This window comes from Amphimedon queenslandica, unplaced genomic scaffold (assembly GCF_000090795.2).
Source record: "Amphimedon queenslandica unplaced genomic scaffold, v1.1 AMPQUscaffold_13490, whole genome shotgun sequence".
In the NCBI taxonomy this organism is placed as follows: Eukaryota; Metazoa; Porifera; class Demospongiae; order Haplosclerida; family Niphatidae; genus Amphimedon; species Amphimedon queenslandica.
The window spans coordinates 190,061-211,085 of NW_003546274.1; the positions used below are offsets into that span (position 1 = coordinate 190,061).

General features: G+C 37.1%; 8 protein-coding genes across 9 annotated transcripts in view; 6 read left to right on the top strand and 2 right to left on the bottom strand.

Annotated features, from left to right (window-relative positions):
* The first annotated feature begins 1,200 nt into the window (after nucleotides 1-1,200).
* On the top strand, nucleotides 1,201-3,781 carry LOC105316880 (proline-rich transmembrane protein 1-like). Of its 2 annotated transcripts, none has more exons than XM_019993680.1 (4): nucleotides 1,201-1,275; nucleotides 1,318-1,358; nucleotides 3,229-3,339; nucleotides 3,482-3,781. In XM_019993680.1, exons 1-4 carry the CDS (start codon nucleotides 1,233-1,235, stop codon nucleotides 3,665-3,667), a joined length of 381 nt encoding a protein of 126 aa, XP_019849239.1. In that variant the 5' UTR covers nucleotides 1,201-1,232; the 3' UTR covers nucleotides 3,668-3,781. The 2 variants fall into 2 exon arrangements, with proteins under 2 accessions (XP_019849239.1, XP_011410439.1); XM_011412137.2 differs by lacking the exons at nucleotides 1,201-1,275; nucleotides 1,318-1,358 and adding exons at nucleotides 2,970-3,072; nucleotides 3,114-3,166.
* Nucleotides 3,782-3,955: 174 nt separating this feature from the next.
* Nucleotides 3,956-5,390, top strand: LOC100633756 (proline-rich transmembrane protein 1-like). Its single transcript, XM_011412159.2, has 7 exons — nucleotides 3,956-4,128; nucleotides 4,173-4,231; nucleotides 4,281-4,367; nucleotides 4,427-4,790; nucleotides 4,839-4,903; nucleotides 4,965-5,087; nucleotides 5,143-5,390. Exons 4-7 carry the CDS (start codon nucleotides 4,781-4,783, stop codon nucleotides 5,350-5,352), a joined length of 408 nt encoding a protein of 135 aa, XP_011410461.1. The 5' UTR covers nucleotides 3,956-4,128; nucleotides 4,173-4,231; nucleotides 4,281-4,367; nucleotides 4,427-4,780; the 3' UTR covers nucleotides 5,353-5,390.
* Nucleotides 5,391-5,427: 37 nt separating this feature from the next.
* Nucleotides 5,428-6,005, top strand: LOC100633884 (succinate dehydrogenase assembly factor 2, mitochondrial-like). The gene is made up of 3 exons (XM_003384458.2): nucleotides 5,428-5,611; nucleotides 5,656-5,691; nucleotides 5,739-6,005. The coding sequence occupies exons 1-3, from the start codon at nucleotides 5,460-5,462 to the stop codon at nucleotides 5,965-5,967; spliced, it is 417 nt and encodes a 138-aa protein (XP_003384506.1). The 5' UTR covers nucleotides 5,428-5,459; the 3' UTR covers nucleotides 5,968-6,005.
* LOC100638504 (sorting and assembly machinery component 50 homolog) lies at nucleotides 5,918-8,072 on the bottom strand. The gene is made up of 11 exons (XM_019993675.1): nucleotides 8,029-8,072; nucleotides 7,954-7,971; nucleotides 7,751-7,852; nucleotides 7,511-7,705; nucleotides 7,312-7,448; nucleotides 7,173-7,260; nucleotides 7,003-7,131; nucleotides 6,800-6,955; nucleotides 6,307-6,574; nucleotides 6,120-6,252; nucleotides 5,918-6,054 (listed from the first exon to the last, which is right to left on the bottom strand). The coding sequence occupies exons 1-11, from the start codon at nucleotides 8,047-8,049 to the stop codon at nucleotides 6,009-6,011; spliced, it is 1,293 nt and encodes a 430-aa protein (XP_019849234.1). The 5' UTR covers nucleotides 8,050-8,072; the 3' UTR covers nucleotides 5,918-6,008.
* Nucleotides 8,063-9,610, top strand: LOC100634011 (U1 small nuclear ribonucleoprotein C-like). The gene is made up of 5 exons (XM_003384459.3): nucleotides 8,063-8,129; nucleotides 8,179-8,221; nucleotides 8,280-8,370; nucleotides 8,425-8,514; nucleotides 9,349-9,610. Exons 1-5 carry the CDS (start codon nucleotides 8,122-8,124, stop codon nucleotides 9,531-9,533), a joined length of 417 nt encoding a protein of 138 aa, XP_003384507.1. The 5' UTR covers nucleotides 8,063-8,121; the 3' UTR covers nucleotides 9,534-9,610.
* A 51-nt stretch (nucleotides 9,611-9,661) lies between these two features.
* LOC100634264 (uncharacterized) lies at nucleotides 9,662-10,389 on the top strand. The gene is made up of 3 exons (XM_003384461.3): nucleotides 9,662-9,871; nucleotides 9,925-9,975; nucleotides 10,060-10,389. Exons 1-3 carry the CDS (start codon nucleotides 9,737-9,739, stop codon nucleotides 10,210-10,212), a joined length of 339 nt encoding a protein of 112 aa, XP_003384509.1. The 5' UTR covers nucleotides 9,662-9,736; the 3' UTR covers nucleotides 10,213-10,389.
* Nucleotides 10,334-11,294, bottom strand: LOC100634138 (dynactin subunit 5-like). The gene is made up of 5 exons (XM_003384460.3): nucleotides 11,232-11,294; nucleotides 11,115-11,183; nucleotides 10,951-11,069; nucleotides 10,782-10,893; nucleotides 10,334-10,713 (listed from the first exon to the last, which is right to left on the bottom strand). Exons 1-5 carry the CDS (start codon nucleotides 11,277-11,279, stop codon nucleotides 10,516-10,518), a joined length of 546 nt encoding a protein of 181 aa, XP_003384508.1. The 5' UTR covers nucleotides 11,280-11,294; the 3' UTR covers nucleotides 10,334-10,515.
* A 62-nt stretch (nucleotides 11,295-11,356) lies between these two features.
* Nucleotides 11,357-21,025, top strand: part of LOC100638632 (regulatory-associated protein of mTOR-like) — a 10,478-nt gene continuing 809 nt past the window's right edge. Inside the window, exons 1-27 of the mRNA XM_011412161.2 lie at nucleotides 11,357-11,550; nucleotides 11,610-11,723; nucleotides 11,874-11,976; nucleotides 12,227-12,387; nucleotides 12,446-12,526; nucleotides 12,597-12,687; nucleotides 12,745-12,806; nucleotides 13,115-13,281; nucleotides 13,427-13,486; nucleotides 13,625-13,725; nucleotides 13,866-14,086; nucleotides 14,273-14,374; nucleotides 14,428-14,511; nucleotides 14,559-14,669; nucleotides 14,781-14,921; nucleotides 14,972-15,163; nucleotides 15,209-15,358; nucleotides 16,743-17,210; nucleotides 17,260-17,402; nucleotides 17,454-17,517; nucleotides 17,569-17,715; nucleotides 17,826-18,049; nucleotides 19,731-19,852; nucleotides 19,911-20,018; nucleotides 20,179-20,416; nucleotides 20,645-20,728; nucleotides 20,818-20,934. Coding sequence (XP_011410463.2) covers nucleotides 11,509-11,550; nucleotides 11,610-11,723; nucleotides 11,874-11,976; nucleotides 12,227-12,387; nucleotides 12,446-12,526; nucleotides 12,597-12,687; nucleotides 12,745-12,806; nucleotides 13,115-13,281; nucleotides 13,427-13,486; nucleotides 13,625-13,725; nucleotides 13,866-14,086; nucleotides 14,273-14,374; nucleotides 14,428-14,511; nucleotides 14,559-14,669; nucleotides 14,781-14,921; nucleotides 14,972-15,163; nucleotides 15,209-15,358; nucleotides 16,743-17,210; nucleotides 17,260-17,402; nucleotides 17,454-17,517; nucleotides 17,569-17,715; nucleotides 17,826-18,049; nucleotides 19,731-19,852; nucleotides 19,911-20,018; nucleotides 20,179-20,416; nucleotides 20,645-20,728; nucleotides 20,818-20,934 — 3,698 coding nt within the window. The 5' untranslated portion in view covers nucleotides 11,357-11,508. The remainder of the gene's footprint in view (nucleotides 11,551-11,609; nucleotides 11,724-11,873; nucleotides 11,977-12,226; nucleotides 12,388-12,445; nucleotides 12,527-12,596; nucleotides 12,688-12,744; nucleotides 12,807-13,114; nucleotides 13,282-13,426; nucleotides 13,487-13,624; nucleotides 13,726-13,865; nucleotides 14,087-14,272; nucleotides 14,375-14,427; nucleotides 14,512-14,558; nucleotides 14,670-14,780; nucleotides 14,922-14,971; nucleotides 15,164-15,208; nucleotides 15,359-16,742; nucleotides 17,211-17,259; nucleotides 17,403-17,453; nucleotides 17,518-17,568; nucleotides 17,716-17,825; nucleotides 18,050-19,730; nucleotides 19,853-19,910; nucleotides 20,019-20,178; nucleotides 20,417-20,644; nucleotides 20,729-20,817; nucleotides 20,935-21,025) is intronic.

The following is a 21,025-nucleotide window of genomic DNA, read 5'->3' on the forward strand; positions in this document are numbered from 1 at the left end:
ATGTTTAACACTGTATATCTTTGTTTACTTATGTTTACCTGTGTTTAACACTGTGAATCACTGTTGACCAATGTTTATCACTGTATATCTTTGTTTACTTATGTTTACCTGTGTTCAACACTGTGAATCACTGTTGACCAATGTTTATCACTGTAAATTTTTGTTTACTTATGTTTACCTGTGTTTAACACTGTAAATCACTGTTGACCAATGTTTATCACTGTATATCTTTGTTTACTTATGTTTACCTGTGTTTAACACTGTAAATCACTGTTGACCCATGTTTACCACTGTATATCTTTGTTTACTTATGTTTACCTGTGTTCAACACTGTAAATCACTGTTGACCCATGTTTACCACTGTATATCATATGTATATACATGTATGTATTTAGCTACCTATGTTTATTAATGTTAGCCACAGTTTCAATGCTTATCAATGAGGTTTACTGTTGTTTACCCATTTGTATGTTTTAATCATCCTTACCATACTTAATAATAGCTCTTTTAACCATTGATGTTTACCATGATGACAGTAAACTCAAGAGTTTGGATACATCATTGGTCTTAACAGTTTAGCTAGATCAGCTAATTGTGTGTGGGTGGTGCAGGTGCCGGTGCTATTGAGCTATGACGTCATTAGTATACGTATAATAAAACTCAGTGTATTTTTTGTTTGTCACAACAAGATGTCAGAAGAGAAGAAAGAGCCCCCACCAGGTAAGAAAGTAATGTATCGTTAGTTGTACTCTCATTGTTGTTAGCTTATACTGCTCCTCCACCAACATTTATAAATTGAAATGAAGCTCAGCTCGACAATAGCATACATTTTAAATCTCGAATATTGCACCTTAGCTCTTTCTTATTTACTATGAACTATGCAGGTCGTAAATTTGCAATTCATGCATTGTTTACACTTATAGATTAGTTTCGCTTTAATTTCAGCGTTTCATGTCATAATTTAAACATAGTCTAATCTGAATTTTATAATCATTATAAAATGCAATAAAAACTGTGTGAGTGGATCAATAATCATTCCATGATACTGGTAGTTTAGAGTACATGCACCAATCATGAGACACTTAAGATTTTTAAATTTTCAAATTTTATCATTGAAATTACAGGCAGTGTCTCATAATACAAACCGTCTCATAATACCAGAATGTACTCTAATATCCACCTCCAGGTCCTGCACCGTTTTCTAATTCTCACCCTCACAAACAAGAAACAAGATGCCAACAGAGAAGAAGAAACTTCTCGAGGAACCTCCACCAGGTAAAAATGAAACTGTTTCATTAATTCTAAATTTCATTTTAGGCTATACTCCTGCTCCACCAGTTTATTACACCCAACCTCAGGTAAAGGCATAGGATTAAAACCTAGTACTCTGAATCCTGACTTACATGATGTAGCAACCAATTCCTGAGGCTTCTTTTCCTAATGATTATTATCTTATACTCTCACTATTCTCAATCCTTTGTTGCTTCTGGCCAGTTGGTGTCATTGCTCTCCTTAAATCTGTTGAGGTGAGATCAATTTTTATTTTCACTGAGCCCGGGCTATATCACATACATGCAGATATGATAATAACACAACAAGCAAACATTACCATGTGTAGTTGTAGGCTTTTCCCTTTAGTGAAAGTCCAATTATGCATTTTGCTAATATGTAAACACTGATGTTGTTGGATTCAATATTGTTCCTTTTCTAGACTCGTCGTTACTGTCAAAATGGCCGTCTAGCTGAAGCCCAAGCATCCTCACGTAAAGCAAAAACCTATAACACAATATTCATTGGGATAGGAGTGACCTACCATATCTTCCTTGCAATAGTAATTTTGGTGACAATTATTGTTGCAGATGCTAAGAGGGGCCTCCCTGGCCTGACTAAGGCACTGCTAACATTGCTACTCTATTTACATTATTTAAGATCTAATAATTTTATGTCATCAGTAATACACTTATAAGGATAGACTAGTTGTTAAAATGTTACTGATTGTTTGTGTTCAAGTATGTTGGCTTTCATTGTTTAGTGTTTTATTGTAAATTAAAATAATGAAATCAGTTGAGGTGTAAACACAAGAGTCAGGCTGGCCCACCTGACTAGGATATACCTATAAAATAGTTTTTGGAAAAATGTGAAATCATCAAAGTGATGTCACATCATTGCATTGTGTTATAAAGCATCAGTGCAGACTGCAGAGCTCACTGAGTTGTACATCAAGCATTTCAGCTCTTTTCTTAAATATAAACAGAGAGGATGAACTATCAAACAAATATGTCAGGATTTCCCTCAACAGGTAAGTTTGATTTATTGTGTGATAGGAGCAGATAGATACTCTCTAAATATTCTTTAATTTTATAATTTATTTTAGTACCATCAGAAGGTACGGCACAGCAGCCTTCTATTTTTTCATTCAACAACCACAGGTACAAACAATAAACTGCTGTCTTCACATAATTTGTTTGTATTATACAGAAGTCTAGCACTCTGACTGGGCCTTCTCCTGATTACCTTGGGCTTTCAATTTGTGCTATATTTTGTTGCTGGATAATTGCAATATTTGCAATAATGAAGTCAATGGAGGTAAAATCACTGAAACTGTTTTTTAATTTACATTTTTTTTCTCAGGCACGTACCTACAATCAAAGTGGTGATTACGATAGAGCTCTACAAGCTTCCTCTCAAGCAAAAAGTTATAGTGTAGCAGCAATAATAGTGGGATTGATACTCAATGGTATTGGAACTGCAATAGCACTCATTCCACCAATACTAATAAGTATAGCTGCAGCAAGTTAACTGCAGAGATAGTATGATGTGCAGATCAATATCATGTTTTCGTATGTGTGTGATAGTTCAACTTTTAGTCGCTGTATATTTTTTCTTAAATAATTTTCGGTTTTGTTAAAAGTAAAACTAAACAGCTCATGCTCATCTCAACTAAACTGTGTGGGTGGGGCTAGCGCTATTGAGCTATGACGTCATTAGTATAATAAAAACTCGGTGTATTTTTGTTAATAATTATTTTGTTTGTCAACAACAAGATGTCAGAGAAGAAAGAACCTCCGCCAGGTAAGATAGTAATGTATCTGTAGTTGTACTCTTCTTGTTAGATTATACTGCTCCTCCACCGCAGCCTCAGCCTGTGCACTATATCCAATCTCAGGTAAATCAATGTTCGGCCCCGACTCTGCAATTATAAAACTTCTTTGATTCATTATTTTATAGCAACCAATTCCCGAGGCTTCTCTTCCTAATGATTATCTTATACTCTCACTGTTCTCAATCATTTGTTGCTTCTGGCCAGTTGGTATCATTGCTCTCCTTAAATCTGTTGAGGTGAGAACACTACATGTCTGTAGGCTGTGGAATGGTCTGAATACTATTTGTGTAACTTCCTTTTTTGATTGAAAGTCCAATTATGCATTTTGCTAATATGTAAACACTGATGTTGTTGGATTCAATATTGTCCCTTTTCTAGACTCGTCGTTACTGTCAAGATGGCCGTCTAGCTGAAGCCCAAGCATCCTCACGTGAAGCAAAGACCTTCAACATGATATCCATTGGGATAGGAATTGCCATCAATGTCTTTGTTTGGTTGTTTGTGATACTAAGCGTTGGGGCATCTATTGCTGCTTCTGCAGCAGGTGCAGCTCAAAGAGATTAAAACATTCCTACTTCTTTTATATTGTTGTGTTAATCCTTAAATCAGTGACTACATACATTCAAACTATAAACAATTTATTGTGTGTGTTTTAAATAGAACTTGCTACACTCATAATGATTATGATAGGCTCTAGTGTCATACAAGGATGTGATGTCTCAGCATTTTGATGAGTCATGTGACAAATAGATAACATGGTATGCTGTGTAGTGTGGGGAGATATAGTGTACATTCTCTCCCAACTAACCACAACTATGCGTTATGAATATTTTTATCACATGACTTATTATATTCAAATACTGAGCCACCACATGTGATGTCTCAGCATTTGAATATCATGTGATAGCTGACACCAGACTATTACTATAAATACTATTATAGTTACTATAGTTCAATTTCCAGCACTAAGAACATGTCAGAGAAGGAAAGTATCTCCTCAGAGAAGGACAAACTCATCACTACAGGTATAGATCTACTATGCATGCTATTATAATTTATGATCTCTTAGAAAAAACTTATGATCCATCAGCTCCTTATGGGTATGCCCAGCCTCCAGTGTATATACCAGTAAGTGCTTTAAATAAACTACTTACCAGTTCTTTGTGTATTACAATAGCCTCAGGATTACTTGTATCTCTCCATCTTCTCAATCATATTCTGCTTCTGGCCAGTGGGACTGATAGCACTCATAAAATCAGTTGAAGTAATTGAACTAAAATAGAGAATATTATGAATGCATAACCTCTTCCATTCTATACACAGGCACGTAAATTTTATCAAGATGGACTAGTGTCTGAAGGACAAGCCTCAGCTGCTGAGTCAAGGAAGTACAATAAGATTGCAATCATTGTTGGAATCATACTTCATGCAATTGGATGGGCACTTATTGTTGGTAGTGTTGTGACTCGAGTTGTTCTGCAGTCATAGCTTCTGGACTCAAGCTATAGAAATTAAAACCTTGCTAATGATTTATATTATAGTCAATGCACATTATTACAGTTTCCTTTGCTAATAAATAAAAATAAAATATCAGGCTAATCTTGGGCGTGTCCACTCCACTGTTAGGAATTTGTTTAGTCATCATTCATCAAAAAAATACAAAACTTGCAGGCAGAAATGGAAAAAGGTTGGTTTGCGTGAGACTTAATGTACTAATGCTTTCTTTGACCAACAGGACAAGACTTTACTACAAAAGAAACCTCTCAAACTGAACCTTTTCCTGAAAAATCTTACCAACCAGTGAGTAAAAGCGAAAATAAACTGGATGAATTCAACAATTTTCATTGTTTATCGTCTACAGGTCCCTGGTACCATTACATCTCCTCCACCAGTCCCACCTCAGGACTATCTCATAAAAGCAATCATTGCATTAATTTGCTGCTTTTGGCCTCTTGGAATATTTGCTGTGTACAAAGCTGTTGAGGTAGACATGCTTTTCACCTTGTACTCTCATTAATGCACATTATCACACATTGTAGGCAAGACGCTTGTATCAAGAAGGACAGTATGACTCTGCTGAAAAGACTTCTAAAGAAGCTGGCTATTTCACAAAGCTAACTTGCATTGTTGGTTGCATAATGCAAGGGATAACATGGGCTATCATTATATTTACTTATGCCGTTGTGGGGATTACCATTGGAGCACTGTTTGCAGCCGGAGTATTTAGTAATGCTACCAAAACTAATTAAACAGATTCCAATCCATTCATTGTATACTTGTAAATTAATTTTTAAATCAAAATAAACATTAAACAATCTTGTGCAATATAATTAATTTTGTAAGGGCGTGGTTCAAAATGGCCGCCATCAGAATGCTAGCTGCAAGGATCATGGTCTCCAGAGGATCATGGCTAAGATGGCAGTCTACAGATATAAGTTATCCCAAGTATACACCGCGTACTGGCGAGGACGAAACCGTAAAAAGGAAAAGACTACTCTATCAAAGCAGGTAAAAAAATTCTTACAAGCTGTTGCTTAACATTGCATAATTAGGAAGAGAGGAATGACAGAAAACGGCATATTGCTAAGGTATAGCTCTACATCTACTGCCATGATTATCAATATATATATTGTAGCACATTCGCAGAGCGATATCTTAACAAATTCACAAGCCAACAGTTGGAAGAATATGACAAGCTAATAAATGAACCAAGTAATGACTGGGACATATATCAGTGGATAACAAAGAAAGAGATACCACCTCTTGAGTATCAAACGCCTACACTGAGCCTGTTGCAGGAACACACTGCCACTCTTAATGCTAACAGTACACACGTACAGACACAACCGCCTTTAAATGAATAATGATATAATAATAATTATTATTGATCTCTGATACCAAATTATTATAACATGTCAAGTCCAATCCCAAATTGAAGTCCTGGTTTGAGCCTATCATGTTTGCGTGTGTGTTTGTGTATAAACAGATAAATTATGAATTATATCATGTGACTCACCGGTCATGTGACTGAGCCCTGAGTGGTATTGCATAGTTAAGCTCAATTTGAGCTATGCCCAGTCTACAGTGCATTCCAAATCCACCAGAAAGGCGTGTCTCTTTTAACAAATTCAGAAAACTTGACAACGAACCTGTTACACATAAATATTCTTTGAATTATTAATAATAATTTTTGTGTTGCTTACATAGCTCGTTGAGATTTCCTGCAGTTAAGAATCCGTGAAACCTTATCCTTCTAAAGAATTCACCGCTTGTAAACGGGAGGGGTAGGAAAAGGTGGAGTCCCGTAGCCCAGTAAGCCTCACCTCCATAGCTGTAACCATGGCGATGTGGCCCCACCCCCCACATTTCAAAACCTCTGAGAGTAGTACTGCCACCAAGGAGGAACCGGTCGTTGATTTTTGAAGGAGAAAATGGTTTTAGAAGTCCGCCCCAAAACGAGAGACCCAGGACCTACAATAGATCAAATAACGTGTAAAATAACCATGCAAAGTTTCCACAGGATTCAGCATAGTGCTCATGCAGTCTTAGATTTTAAAAATTCAACAAAAATACCACAGTCATTCACCAAAAATAACTAGAAGAGAATTCTTCATTTTATAATTTTTCCGATGTATATACATGTTGATACATGTACAATGTACGTTGTGTAGCAAGTGTAATACACCATGTACTTACCCATTCAGGAAATATTTCTTTGAACATTTGTGTCTGAACTTCAGCTTTACTAAAGCAGATATCACCGCCCAAGCCAGCCACTTCATGAGTTAGTTTAGTAAGATATCCCTCACTTGGGAGCAATGGATCATCTCTATTGTCTGTCACTAACACATGCTAAGAAACACAAATACATTTAATTCAACTGATTGCTAGCAGCTAACTTTTAATGAGCTCTTTAAAGAATGCCCTGCATCTTTCCTAATGCTCATGGGCACTCCATTATCAAATCCAAACAATTCTCTCCAGTCACAAAACCAGCCAAACGTATGATGACCTAATCTTGAGAAACACTGCATACCACCTGAAGCACCTGCCTCTCTCAATCTCTTACTTGCATTTGGACTTTCTGCTCATAAATATTTTCTTGATATCCACAAGGAGGTTGCTTGAAGTTAGTAGTACCCAAGCCAGCACAAAACCTATGCAACACAAAGCAATGACTTTACTTAATCTCCTTGTGCTTCACTAACTGTCTAGTAATGTCTTTATAATATGGCTTGGTGAGTTCCAGTTGTATTGTCTGACCCCACTGAGGGAAGGCAGTTGTTGAGACAACTTTTAACTGCTCTGCTCGGCCGAAAATATTCCTCAATGAGAAACTAAGGTTCTACAATGAGAGCAGTAGTACACAATGTACCGTACATGTATGTGTAACACAGCTTTGCTTACAGCATCTCCACTCTGTGTTCCTGCATTAGCTGATATTGATGAGGCTATAAGACCATTCTCCTTCACTCTAAATGTAACTGCAGTTCCATCAATCTTTCCCATTTTATTCCTACAGGCACCAAACTCTAAATTGACTTCCTTGAAAGCGTTGAGTGATTTTAATCTGTCAACTGACTCCAGTGAGTTTGCAACCAGCTATAAATTAAACAAAGTCAAACCACGTCCATTTAAATGTTATACCTCAAGCAGGTTTTCTGATTTTAAGACGTCTTTTACTTGCTCAGTGACTATGTCATTTTTTGTTCTATTTAATCCCAATACTTGTACTTTACAAACCTTTACCTGTATACATACATGTATGTATAATAATTATAATAATTTTTATAAGAGAGAAGGATACACAGAAAAACTTCTAAAATTAATATCTGCATACTTGATCATACCTTTGCATTAGTAATTCTCTGTAATGTGAAAAAAGATGAACTTTAACAAGAAAAATACTTTAATTATCCACATACCATGAAGTTACCTTCCTCCATCTTTGAGGATATACGGACTTTATACGGATACTGATTTGTGAGTTTCCGTAATCTCTTAATTCTCTTTACATCATGGGAAAGTAAGGTTTAGATTGCAACTAAAATTGTCCATTTTCTCTTCATTTGTAGATATTACTGTGACTATTGTGACACTTATTTGACTCATGACTCTGTTAGTAAGAGTATAATATTAAAATTGCATTATTAGAATTATTTATTTTTATGAATAGCCTTCAGTTAGGAAGACACATAATTCTGGTCGCAGGCACAAGGAAAATGTAAGACTATACTACGTCAATTGGTTAGAGAGTCAGGCACAATGTAAGAGCCTTATGAATTAAATTTTCTGGTTTAATAATTGCATTTCTTTATTAGCATTTAGAATGAGTTTGATTCGACCAATGGGTCCGGGATTATTAGCTCCCCCTGGAATGATCCCAGTTCCCCCAGGCATGGCACCACCAGGTAGACACGCATTCACACATTATGGAGCTTGACCACAACATGGCCGCTCATTAATCAAGATATGAGCCGTCATGTTGTGGGATGGGTGTACGGCATACCATATAGCTCCAAATTTTTTTCGGTCTAAATTTTCGTCAAATTTGTCAAGTATTTTTGCTTGACGAAATTTTTGTTTCACGTGGATAGTATGCGGATTAATTACAAAAATGACGATAATTTTTTTGATGAAAATTAATTTTAACAAGAAATTAAGATTTTGACGAAATTTTTGACTGACAAAAATTTGGAGCTATACGGTAGTACAGAGCTGAATGGGCCAAACAAGTTTTCTGCAAAAAAATGCTAACTCAGCATAGCGCTTCATAACTGACAAGATGTGTTATGCATTTGGAACAACTTTTAAATATTCGTAAAAAATCTAATCTTGATTGGAATCGGCTCAAACTTTCTATGAAACTTAAGCACATGTATATGCATCAGGAAAAATTATGAAAGTTGAGGATTCTGTCCTTGACATTTTTGATGAAATTTGGCAAAAGACTGTGTACTATAGTACATGGTTTTTGGCCCGATTTTTGAGCAGTTTTAAGAATCTGTGAAAAATTTAATTTTGATCGGAATTCGCTCAAACTTTCTACACAATATAAGAAAATGTATATGCATCAGGAAAAATGATTAAAATGGAGAATTTTTTTTCTAACATTTTTTGATGAAATTTGGCCAAAGACCGTGTACTACAGTACATGGTCTCTTTTGCTGATATTCATTGGTGAATGTTGGGAAAAGTCTCTAAAAATATTTCATTATTTATTTACATTTATTTATATTCAATAGGGATAATGATGCCTCCGCCTATTGGACTCCCACCTCCTCCTCGTCCTGGCATGGTCCCAGCTATGCCACCACGCCTTCCTGGCCCCCCTCCTCCTGGTTTTCCACAAGTACCTCCCCCGGGGATTCCTCCTACCTCCGTCCCACCATCAATCCCACCTGTTGCTAATGTTACGACTCCACAATAACAACAATAATAATAATAACAACATTATAATAAGTTTGTGATTATAAAAAAATAATGTGAATTGTGCTGATTCAGCAATCATTATCGTTACCATAGCGACCGCAGCACAGAGTGTGTGGGTGGGGCACATAATTACAAGAAAAGGAAACGCAACTGCAACATAAAAGTAGACTAGTCTGAGCTGCAGGAGAGCCAGAAACCATTATGAGTGTCTCTGGAGGCTCTGGGACTTCTTCTTTAGTTAGGCTACCAGCTCTAAGAATAAATAGAAATTCTCCATCTCCAGGGCAATGGACTCTAGTTAGGGAGTACAACATTGAAAAGAAGGATCAGTACAATGTAAGCAAGCCCAGTGTCAAACTGACTGTGATATTTGCTGCTTTAAATTGTAGGAATGGTCATCTAATGTTAGCAGTCAACTTCTAAGATTAAGACAGCAGTTGGTGAGTCCAATTAATATCAATAAGAATAGATCTACACACATATCATCATTATAGATGCTCTAACATACTATAACCTTCATTTAGATATCATACATGACTGCATCAAAGGCATTAGATGAAGAGATTGAAGAAGAGACAATCAAGTTAATGACTCTCAAAGAGCTAGCCATTCCACCTTCACCTCGAGCTCCAACTCCAAAGCAGCTTGACTGCAAAGGAGTATCAGGTTCAACATAACCTGCAAACTATTGTCCACCATCACATCATACACAACTATAATTTTTAATGGAAGTTGTGACATTATACTATAATAATACAGCTCTATAATTCTATATTATGTTGCAATGCATTAAGAATATTATGCTGAAGTCAAGAAACATTAGTGAATATGAGATTACATTAATTAGCACCAAAGTAATTGATAACATAAAAGTATGACAGTGATTTTAATAATTTTGAACATTTCATTAATTAAACTAAACAACAAAAAATAACAAGTTGGTGTGGATCTAATTTAAAAAGGACTCCATGATTCCCATTTCACTTCTTCTGGGGCTTAAAGTGCTGGTAGAAGCTTTTAGTTGCCTCCATCATCACTTCTTGTGTACAAGAGGGTAAATCATCCACATAACGTGCAGGGTTTCCCTTATATACAGTGAACGATGGGACAGTGGTCTCTGGTGGTACTACAGTGTTGTCCTCTATCCGACAGCAATCTTTTAACACCACTGCCCTTGACTATAACAAAAAGAAGGGAGAGGTTTTAAAGTTATTTGATTGAAGGAATAACAGTTTTTGATACGTACAATGACACAGTTCCTTCCAATGTAAACGCTATGACCAATAACAGTTGCATTGATGATTGTATTGTCACCAATTATGGTGTTGTCACCGATTTGCAATGGATAGAATGCTCCACTAGAGAGAAAAGAATCAAATTTGATGCAATTATTAATTACAAAAGTACCACCATACCCTGATAATAATTTCTTATAAGGAGGTGATATAATGACTTTCTTTCCTAGTACACACTGTCGCCCTATGTTAATGTTAGCCAAATCACCTCTAAAGACACACTCTGATTGTGCTATTGTCTGTACGAGAGATAAAACACAATAAACTTTAAAGCCATTACTCACTTTTCCATTAAGAACAATGTTCTGACTACCACACAGGACGCAAGTACGGCTTACCTTGTTACCAGAGGACTAATAAAAAAGAAAGCAATAGAAACAGCTTCTGTTTCCCTTTCTTACCGTCTCTATGTACTCAGAACTATCATAATAGATATCTTGCTGCTCCATTTTTATTTAGCCACGCCTATAGACTAAATGACCACGCCTATCAAATTTACCGCCCAATCACGCGCGGAAAACTTTCGCCCCGCCTTACTTCTAATTAAAGCTCATCTCCCCGTTTCTTCTGCCATAGTGGCAGGCCAGATATTGCTGTTTTTCATATTTCGGTCCTGGGCTGCAGCTGAAGACTAATAAATTGTAGATAGCAGAGAGAGGGGAAGAGGCTGCAGTAGCCATGGACCATTCCACTAAAGACATTCTCCCAGTGGATCCAGAGGTAGAGGCGTGGCTTGTTACAATACATACATGAGGCTCTCCCTTGTCCCCTTTCTCTAGGATGCATCAGAGCTTGATGACTGGCGCCTTCCGCTAAGTTATATGAAGGGACGTCACCTGGAGGATATTGCTGGGCTCCCTCCAATGAAAGAAAACTGGAGGATAAAGGAAAGAGTGAGACACCATTATAATTATGTTTATTTGGAATCATAATAATGTATCTTTGTTGATGTTTCTACCGTGAGAGTATAAAGTAACTAATTGGTGTACTCATTTGTGTTTTGTTTCTAATTAATGCATGTGTCTCTTCTAATTAATGCCCAGCTCAAGACGTGGAGTGTAGCACTTGCTCTTTGTTTGAATATTGGAGTCGACCCGCCCGACGTAGTCAAGACAACACCTTGCGCTAGGAAAGAGTGCTGGATAGGTAATGTAATGTGGGGGTGTGGCCAGCCATAGACACATTTATGATTGTTATAATTTTAATAAATTTACATGTACTTTGGGGGATTAAACTTTTGCGGGTCTGCCCAAAATTTATAGTAATTTGCAGCAATCAGCCATTTTACTGCATTATATAGATTTTTAGTTTTGCAAAATCTCAACAAAATCTGCAAAAATTATGTCTCCTGGAAGCTTCCAGCTGTATGGTTATGGTATTCCCCTTTTTAACTTAGATCCGTTGTCAAGAGGATCTCAGAAGGCGATGGAATTGATTGCTAATAGTTTACAGAAGCAGTATGAGAGATGGCAACCCAGAGCCAGGTATAAGCAGCTATTAGATCCAACCACTGATGAAGTACGGAAACTTTGCATTGCTCTGAGGAAGAATGCCAAAGTAAAAGAGAGAGAGAGAAAGAGAGAGTATTAATTTATTGTCCTTGTGTACTGTATAGAATGAGAGAGTTTTGTTTCATTATAACGGACATGGTGTGCCACGCCCAACAGTTAACGGAGAGATATGGGTCTTTAACAAGGTACATGACCATTAATGTTTAAATAATAATTATATTTAATCTCCTCCTTTCCTTTCTCTCTCTCCTCTAGTCATACACACAGTACATTCCACTGTCAGTGTATGATTTGCAAGTGTGGATGGGCAAACCATCAGTATATGTACTGGATTGTTCATATGCAGGTACATACATGTACATGTACATGTTATTATAATTAATGAATATTTTTCTACTGACAGCTCAAATTGTTGATTCTTTTAAATTATTTATACGAGAAAGGGAAAGCGAATTCTTTTTAGAGGTACACACAATAACTTTAACTCCATTAAGCTACATGTAGTTATTAATAATAAATTTACAATGCTCAGGGATCAATTAATCAATGCTCAGGGATTATTAATTAATAATAAATTAATAATAATATTAATAATAATATTAATAATAAATTTACAATGTGCAGGGATCAATTAATCAATGCTCAGGGATTATTAATTAATAATAATATTAATAATAAATTCACAATGTACAGGGATCAATTAATCAATGCTCAGGGATTATTAATTAATAATAAATTAATAATAATATTAATAATAAATTTACAATGTGCAGGGATCCATTAATCTCTCTACCTCAAATTCAAGTTGTCTCGGATTATTGGACGAGTCCATATTGCTAGCTGCTTGTGGTTCCAAGGAGATACTACCGATGAACCCAAAGCTTCCTGCTGATCTCTTCACTGCCTGTCTTACCACTCCTATAAAGACTGCACTGTTATGGTATGGCAATAGTGTATCCATGTACATGTGTATGTATTGAAAAAAATGTTTAAGTTTTAGTGACAAATTTTCATGTACATGTGCAATGTATTTAGATAATAGCTATGACTTCTCTCTCTATCTCCTTTCCTTCTTTCTTCTTAAGGTTTTGCTTGCAAAGGGTTGGGAAGCTAGTTCATGGAGTGACAGAAGAAATGATTGACAAGTATGGCATATTACATTCAATTTGAATCCACTACACCTTACACATGTAGATGTACTTGTACATGTACATTATGATTATATGTCAGTACATTCATTTCTATTCACACACACACACACACACACGCACATTCACTTACAGCATACCTGGTAAACTGAATGAAAGGAAGACTCCACTGGGAGAGCTCAATTGGATATTCACTGCCATCACTGACACCATTGCATGGAACACACTATCACAAGGTACTCAATGAGTGGATCCTGTTGAGTGGAGGAGTGATTGTGGTAAAGTATGTAATCCTACACTATAATGCCCACATCAAGACTATAGTAATGGTTGTAGTAGTACATTTTTTAGTCTTGGAATTTTTATTTATTTTCAGAATTATTTCAGAAGCTGTTTAGACAGGACCTCCTGGTTGCTAGCCTGTATAGGAATTACTTGCTGGCCGAGAGGATAATGAGGTCTTATAATTGCACGCCCGAGTCCCACCCGTACTTACCCCCAACCTACCAGCACCCGTTGTGGCAGGCGTGGGACCTTGCAGTGGATCATATAATGGCTCAGCTACCTCAGCTCATTGACGGAACTCAAGAATACGAAGTAATTAAAGTGTTTCTATATTGCAATGATTTAAGTTCTGATTCTAAGTCTAACTTTCTAAGCATGAAAAATTTAAAATTCTATACCACAGTAATAACTAAGTAATAGCCATCTTGTAAAATACATGTAATGTACCTAAGTTCTTATTTATATTATCATTATTTTCTCTCTCTATTTCTCTCATAGCCCAGCTCTTTCTTCCCGGAGCAGTTAAATGCTTTCCAAGTTTGGTTACTTAGTTTTCCTAACTTAAGTCAACCCCCAACCCAGCTGCCTATAATATTACAGGTACAGGATAGAGTCCAACTCTCTCCCTCTTTATTTCTCCTCCTTCTCTTTAGTTTCTACTCAGTCAGGCCCACAGATTACAAGCTCTTGAGTTATTAGGAAGATACCTAGATATGGGCCCTGAAGCAGTACATGCAGTAAGCACATGCATATTGTATTATTATTATTTTATTTTTTATCCTAGGCTCTCTCTGTTGGTATATTTCCGTATGTGTTGAAGCTACTGGCTAGTAAACTCCGTGAGCTACAGCCTATCCTAGTGTTCATATGGGCTAAGATACTGTCAGTAGACAATGTAAGGACTCAGTTTATTGTATGATATGGTTTTCTGTTTATGCTTCCTCTTTTTGATGTTATGATTTACTCACTCTCACTTTCATCTCTCTCTCTCTCTCTCCTTTTATAGTGTTGCCAGTCTGATCTTGTTAAAGATGGCGGTTACAAGTATTTCATTTCAGTACTAGCTGATACTACTATACAGTTTGAGTACAGGACAATGGCTGCCTTCATACTATCATCTATATGTAACAATTACAGTAAAGGCCAGGTTAGTGGGTGTGGGGGTTAAGTTATTAATAGTTATGAATGTAATGATAGGAGGTGTGTCTTCAAGGTAATGTGGTCGCAATATGTCTCTCTCAGCTAGAGGAGCCTAATGCTGTCCTCAAGCAGTGGCTAGCGATATGTCTTGGGAGGTTATGGCAAAAATATGACGCAGCCAAATGGTGTGGAGTGAGGGACGCTGCACATGAAAAACTCTCACTGCTTCTCTGGGATGAAGTACCCGAGGTACAACCCCATTACTGGATCATGTGACTCTCAGTTGATCCTTAGGTTAGGGCAGCAGCTGTGTTTGCTTTGGGTACTTATATATTCACTCCATCAACTGACGGGTCACACACTGATCATGCTACTAGTATTGATCACTCTGTGGCAATGCTTCTCCTACCTCTTGTCTCTGATGGATCTCCTCTTGTCAGAATGGTAATGGCCTACTTTCATTTCTTTCTCTCTCTCTCTGTTTTATTAAGGATATAATATAGACTATGTACATGTACAGTGTAGTCTACTATATTCCTGGTTTTATTGAAAGGTCTTTTTTCTAATTCCTTTTATTATTTGAATTTATTCCATGTAATCATGCACTGCATGTACATGTAGTACGTTTTTTGTAGTACATGTACTACTGTACATGTATGTACAGTAGTCCCTCTATTGGGGGCCCCTGGTAAAAGACCCCCTCATTCCAAACTTCATTCTTAAAGTACAAATGTAATACGCATTTATTTTGACCCCTTGTAGGCGAACTCTCCTCAAACGCGACCAGCGACCACTTAATTTTGGGCGAATTAATGACTAGTGGGTGGGGCTAACGTACACGTGTATGGTTACTATGGTTACATTGACGATGTCAAGGAAGAGAAAAGTATTGAATCTGTAGGAGAGAGAGAGTAAAGGTGCTGAAGAAAGAAAATCTTGTTATGTAATTTCAGCTGAGCTAGCCTCAGCTAGGTGCCAGGGAAGCACTGCTATAGTAGCTATGGGTTGCCTTTATGATGTGAGAGGTTTTGCACTGTCTCATCAGAGTCCAGAGCTACTGGAGCCGATCAGTAAAAGTAGGACTACTGTAGAACAACTCCTGTGTGAACTTGAAGCAAACAAAACTTTTAACATTGCATATTGTATTGTGTATTTTGTATTATTTAAGACATCATTAACTAAACTACTGGCCACACTCCTCTCCTTATCACGAACCATCTCTTTTTGCAGACCATTTTTAATGAATAGGAATGGGATACAAAGTAATAATGAAAAACTAGATTTTCTCATTATCTAAAACTTTGATCATAAAAGTACATGTACATGTACTTTTACGGTACCGCTCAGCTATAAGTTTACTTATTGTGTACACGACACGGTGCAGCTTGGCTATGCATTCAAGCTGCACTAGTGAAGGTGCACCTGTATCGTGTACCGGTATTTATCATTTACATCATGTACTTATCTCGTGTTGTGGTGCACTCGTGTAGTTATTGCACCAGTGTGGAACGCAGGTAATGCTGGAGATTACTCGTGTAAACGAAAACTTATAGCTGAGCGGTACTGTATGTTCAAAACAACTTCAAATTAACAATAAGAAGCTAAGTTTTGAATTTTAAACTATTGTATACTGTATGCCTCATTGTTAGATGTTTACACAACACCAAATACAATGTACATGTACACTCTATAAACACATCCTTGATTGTCTCAAGTTTTCCATAATTCCCAAATGACTCCTTATCCCCTAACCCACTACACATACATGTATATACATGTATGTACTGTACAATTGTACATGTATTACATGTAGATCTTATTTCTCCAGGAGCTCATTACAGCACTGCATGGTCTCATCCTACAGTACGAGAGGGAGTTCCAGATAGCTGCTCTCCGTTCCTCTGATTCAGAGCCTTCCCTTGTCCCCTCTAACCTCTCCACCTCCCTCACTCCTGGTGGCTGGATCAACGTCTTCATTGACTCCGCCTCTTCCTCCTCCGAGACTGAAAAGAAAAGTGACCATCTTTCCCCCATGAAGAGGAGCCCTGCTGCCATCAGCAATGGCAGTGTCAACAGTGAGTCTTATAGCAGTGGCGAGGACGACGAGTCTCTCCCACGTCCCGGCCCACGGACGCAGTCTTTTGCTCCGCCCCCTCCGATAGCTCGTTACCACGACAACTCGTCTTCGAGTGGCCTGTATGCTCAGTTGTGGCGAGGGGTCCAGTCTATTTGTGGTGATCCTTGTCCGACTGTTGCTCTTAAGGCTGGCTCCATCATTCAAAGTGTCTTGGATAAAGTAATATAGAAAGTATTATTATTATTATTATTTTATTTTTATTTTATAGATAAGACAGACTTCAAAGGCTCGTGACATTGCCATTTCCTCTCTCTCCACTTCAACCTCAGCTCCTCTCAGCGTAGCCCCTCCCCCTTCCTCTGCTTCTGTTTCTCACGGCAAGTCGCACACCATAGGCCGAAGCTCCAGCAAGTAAGCTATAGACCACCTTACTGCTGGTCATGTGATGTTATTGTGGTATAGGTCTAGAGCAGTTGAACCGTCTTCCAATTCATCGCTACCGGCTTTCTTGCTCACATCAAGAAAAGTGATTAAAATATATTTGATGAAGGAAATTTACTCTTTTCTCTTCTTCTAGGATCCTCAAGCTGATGATGATAATTATCCTCAATTGTCTCCAGGTGGCTCTGGAAGCAGTAGCTCTATTGGCTCATCGGCTAGCGTCTATGAAGAAACCAAGTTCTACGACTGGTCCTGCAAGTATTTTGCAAATTCACTAATGAAGGTTAGTCCATATTATGTCATTATAATATTGTAAAATTGATAATGTTATACATTATTGTTTCTAATACACATGTTTATTATTATTATTTATTTTATTGATTTATTCTATAGCAACCGGAGGACTGTGACAGGTTTAGTGAGAGCTACTTGCAGAGGGAGTTTCGGTTCTTGCGTAATCACACAGTGAGAGAGGAGGGGTCACAGTTGATTGATTCCTATGATAAAGCAAAGTTCAACGATCACATATTTGTTAACAAGGAGAGCAAGACACCCCAAGAGCTCAAGTTTCATCCTTACATACCTCAACTGGTTGTACTTCACAAGTCATCATGGAGGTTAGTTAAATGGCTAGGAGAGAATTTTTTATTTTTCTGATACATGTACATGTCTTTATGTTGCATACCGTATGGCTAGAAAATTCCGTGGGGTATTTAATTTCGCGGATTTCGTGGGTAACTTCTTAACCACGAAAATTAATACCATGGAAATGCTCACTGCGCATGTGCAGCTTGTGAAAATCAATGACTTAATGCAAGTCCACGTGCAAAAACGCGAAATTTAACTCCCTCGAAATTAAAGAATTAAGAGCTTTTCCCTAAAACACGAAAATTTATGCCCTCGAAATTTTCTAGCCATACAGTATGTACATGTAGTTTACTGATTCTGATCCAATATTGGCTTGTTTTTTAAATGCTCATAACTCGAAAAATATTTGTCAGAATCAGCTCAAACTTTCTACATAGCATAAGGACATCAATGTGTATCAGAAAATGTAATAAAAGTTTGGGGTGATTTTGGAGCCATTTTTTGGAAAAAACCATGTGCTATAGCCTTGGGTATTTTTCAAAATTTGGCTCGTTTTTAAAAAATGCTTATAACTCGAAAAATATTTGTCAGAATTAGCTCAAACTTTTTACATAGCATAAGGACATCAGTATGTATTAGAAAATGTAATAAAAATTTGGGGTGATTTCGGAGCCATTTTTCAGAAAAAACCATGGGCTATAGCCTTGGGTATTTTTCAAAAATTTGCTTGTTTTTTAAAATGCTCATAACTCGAGAAATATTTGTCAGAAACAGCCCAAACTTTCTACATAGCATAAGGACATCAATATGTATCAGAAAATGTGATAAAAATTTAGGGTGATTTTGGAGCCATTTTTTGGAAAAAACCATGGACTATATGGGTATTTTTCAGGATTTTGGTGTTTTCTTAAAATGGCCGTAACTTGAAAAATTGAAGTCGGGATTAGCTCAAACTTGCTACACAACATAAGGACATCAATATGTATCAGAAAATGTAATAAAAATTTGGGGTGATTTCGGAGCCATTTTTTGGAAAAAACCATGGGCTATAGCCTTGGGTATTTTTCAAAAATTGGCTAGTTTTAAAAAATGCTCATAACTCAAAAAATATTTGTCAGAAACAGCCCAAACTTTCTACATAGCATAAGGACATCAATATGTATCAGAAAATGTGATAAAAAATTTAGGGTGATTTCGGAGCCATTTTTTGGAAAAAACCATGGGCTATAGCCTTGGGTATTTTTCAGGATTTTAGTGTTTTCTTAAAATGGCCGTAACTTGAAAAATTGAAGTCGGAATCACCTCAAACTTGCTACACAACATAAGGACATCAATATGTATCAGAAAATGTGATAAAAATTTGGGGTGATTTCGGAGCCATTTTTTGGAAAAAACCATGGGCTATTATAGCCTTGGGTATTTTTCAAAAATTTGCTCATTTTAAAAAATTCTCTTAACTCAAAAATATTTGTCAGAATCAGCTCAAACTTTCTACATACTATAAGGACATCAATATGTATCAGAAATTGTAAAATTGGGGGTGTTTTTGCAAAGGTACATACAAAGAGAAAAGGTTGCATACTCTGTATCACTGCCAACTTATGCTTCTTAAAACCCGCCATTTTATAATTACAATATTTAATGGGTATAACTATTGAATTTTTTATTGATGTCTAGTCTAAATTCACTTTTTTAATAATTGTATTTTAGTCTGTGGGATATAGAACGAGGTACTCACCTCTGCACTCATTCCAATCACACTGGAACCAGTAAGGCCACTGCTGTGGAGTTCATTAATCCTCACGACGTCTCATTTTTACTCACAGGGACAGGTGGGTCGGTTTTTGGGTGTGGCCGGTTGCTATTGACTTTGTACTTGTTGTTAATTAGATGACGGGTGCATCAGAGTCTGGAGGAACTACCTAGAAGAGGATGAAGGAAGTCCTAAACTAGTTACCAGCTGGAGGGCATTGAGTGACATGCAGCAAAGCTCTAGAAGTAAGCTTAGTATATTATTAGTATATTATTAGGCATATTATATTAATATATTATTAGGCATATTATTAGTAATTTGTATAGTATATCATTCTTGTTTATTTGTATATTATTAGTATATCCTTGTTATATTATTGGTATACTATTATTCTCATCCCTATAGATGTTGGTATGGTAATGGAGTGGGAGCAGCCCACAGGTCTCCTCTATGCTACAGGTGATGTCAAGTACATCAGAGTATGGGACACTCACAAGGAGCTCAAGATCAGTGACATACCAACAGGAGCCGAGAGCTGTGTCTCCAGCCTTGCACTGGACCACTGTGACAAGTCACTGATGGTCGCTGGGTGTGGGGACGGAACCATTAGACTCTATGACAGGAGACACCCTTCATCAAGCAGGTAGGGGAGTGCCCCCCTTTGGAGATACCACCTTACCTTTAATAAGACCATGCACTTTTAAATAGACATCAAGTTCTCTATTTTGCATTATATTGTCCCCTGGTAAAAACCACCCTTCTTGTAAGACCACCACTTCCAAGAATCAAAGGGTGGTCTTTCAAAAGAGGACTAGTGTATGGTTAATAATTGTAGTGTCACTTTTTACAGTTATGGTTTTACTTTCTATAGTTTGGTTCAAGTGTTAAAGGAGCACTCCAGTTGGATACTCAAAGTACATATCCAGCAACCTGTCAATAACATTGTCTCTATGGGGTGAGCCATACACACATGTACATGTACATGTAATTATTGCCCATTCTAATTAATGCCATGTGTTACATGTATTTTAATGTCCCTTGTAGTGCTCAGGGAGATGTTCGTGTCTGGGATCCAAGGTTCACTAGATCTACACACAATTTCAATGCAATGTCTGGTTCTAATGTATGCACTATACATCATTCAGTACCTCTCCTGGCATGGTACGTATATTATATGCATGTACATTGTAGATATATGTGAATATGAAATGGTGTAAACTTTTCCCTCTCTCTCCCTCCCTCTCTCTCTCTC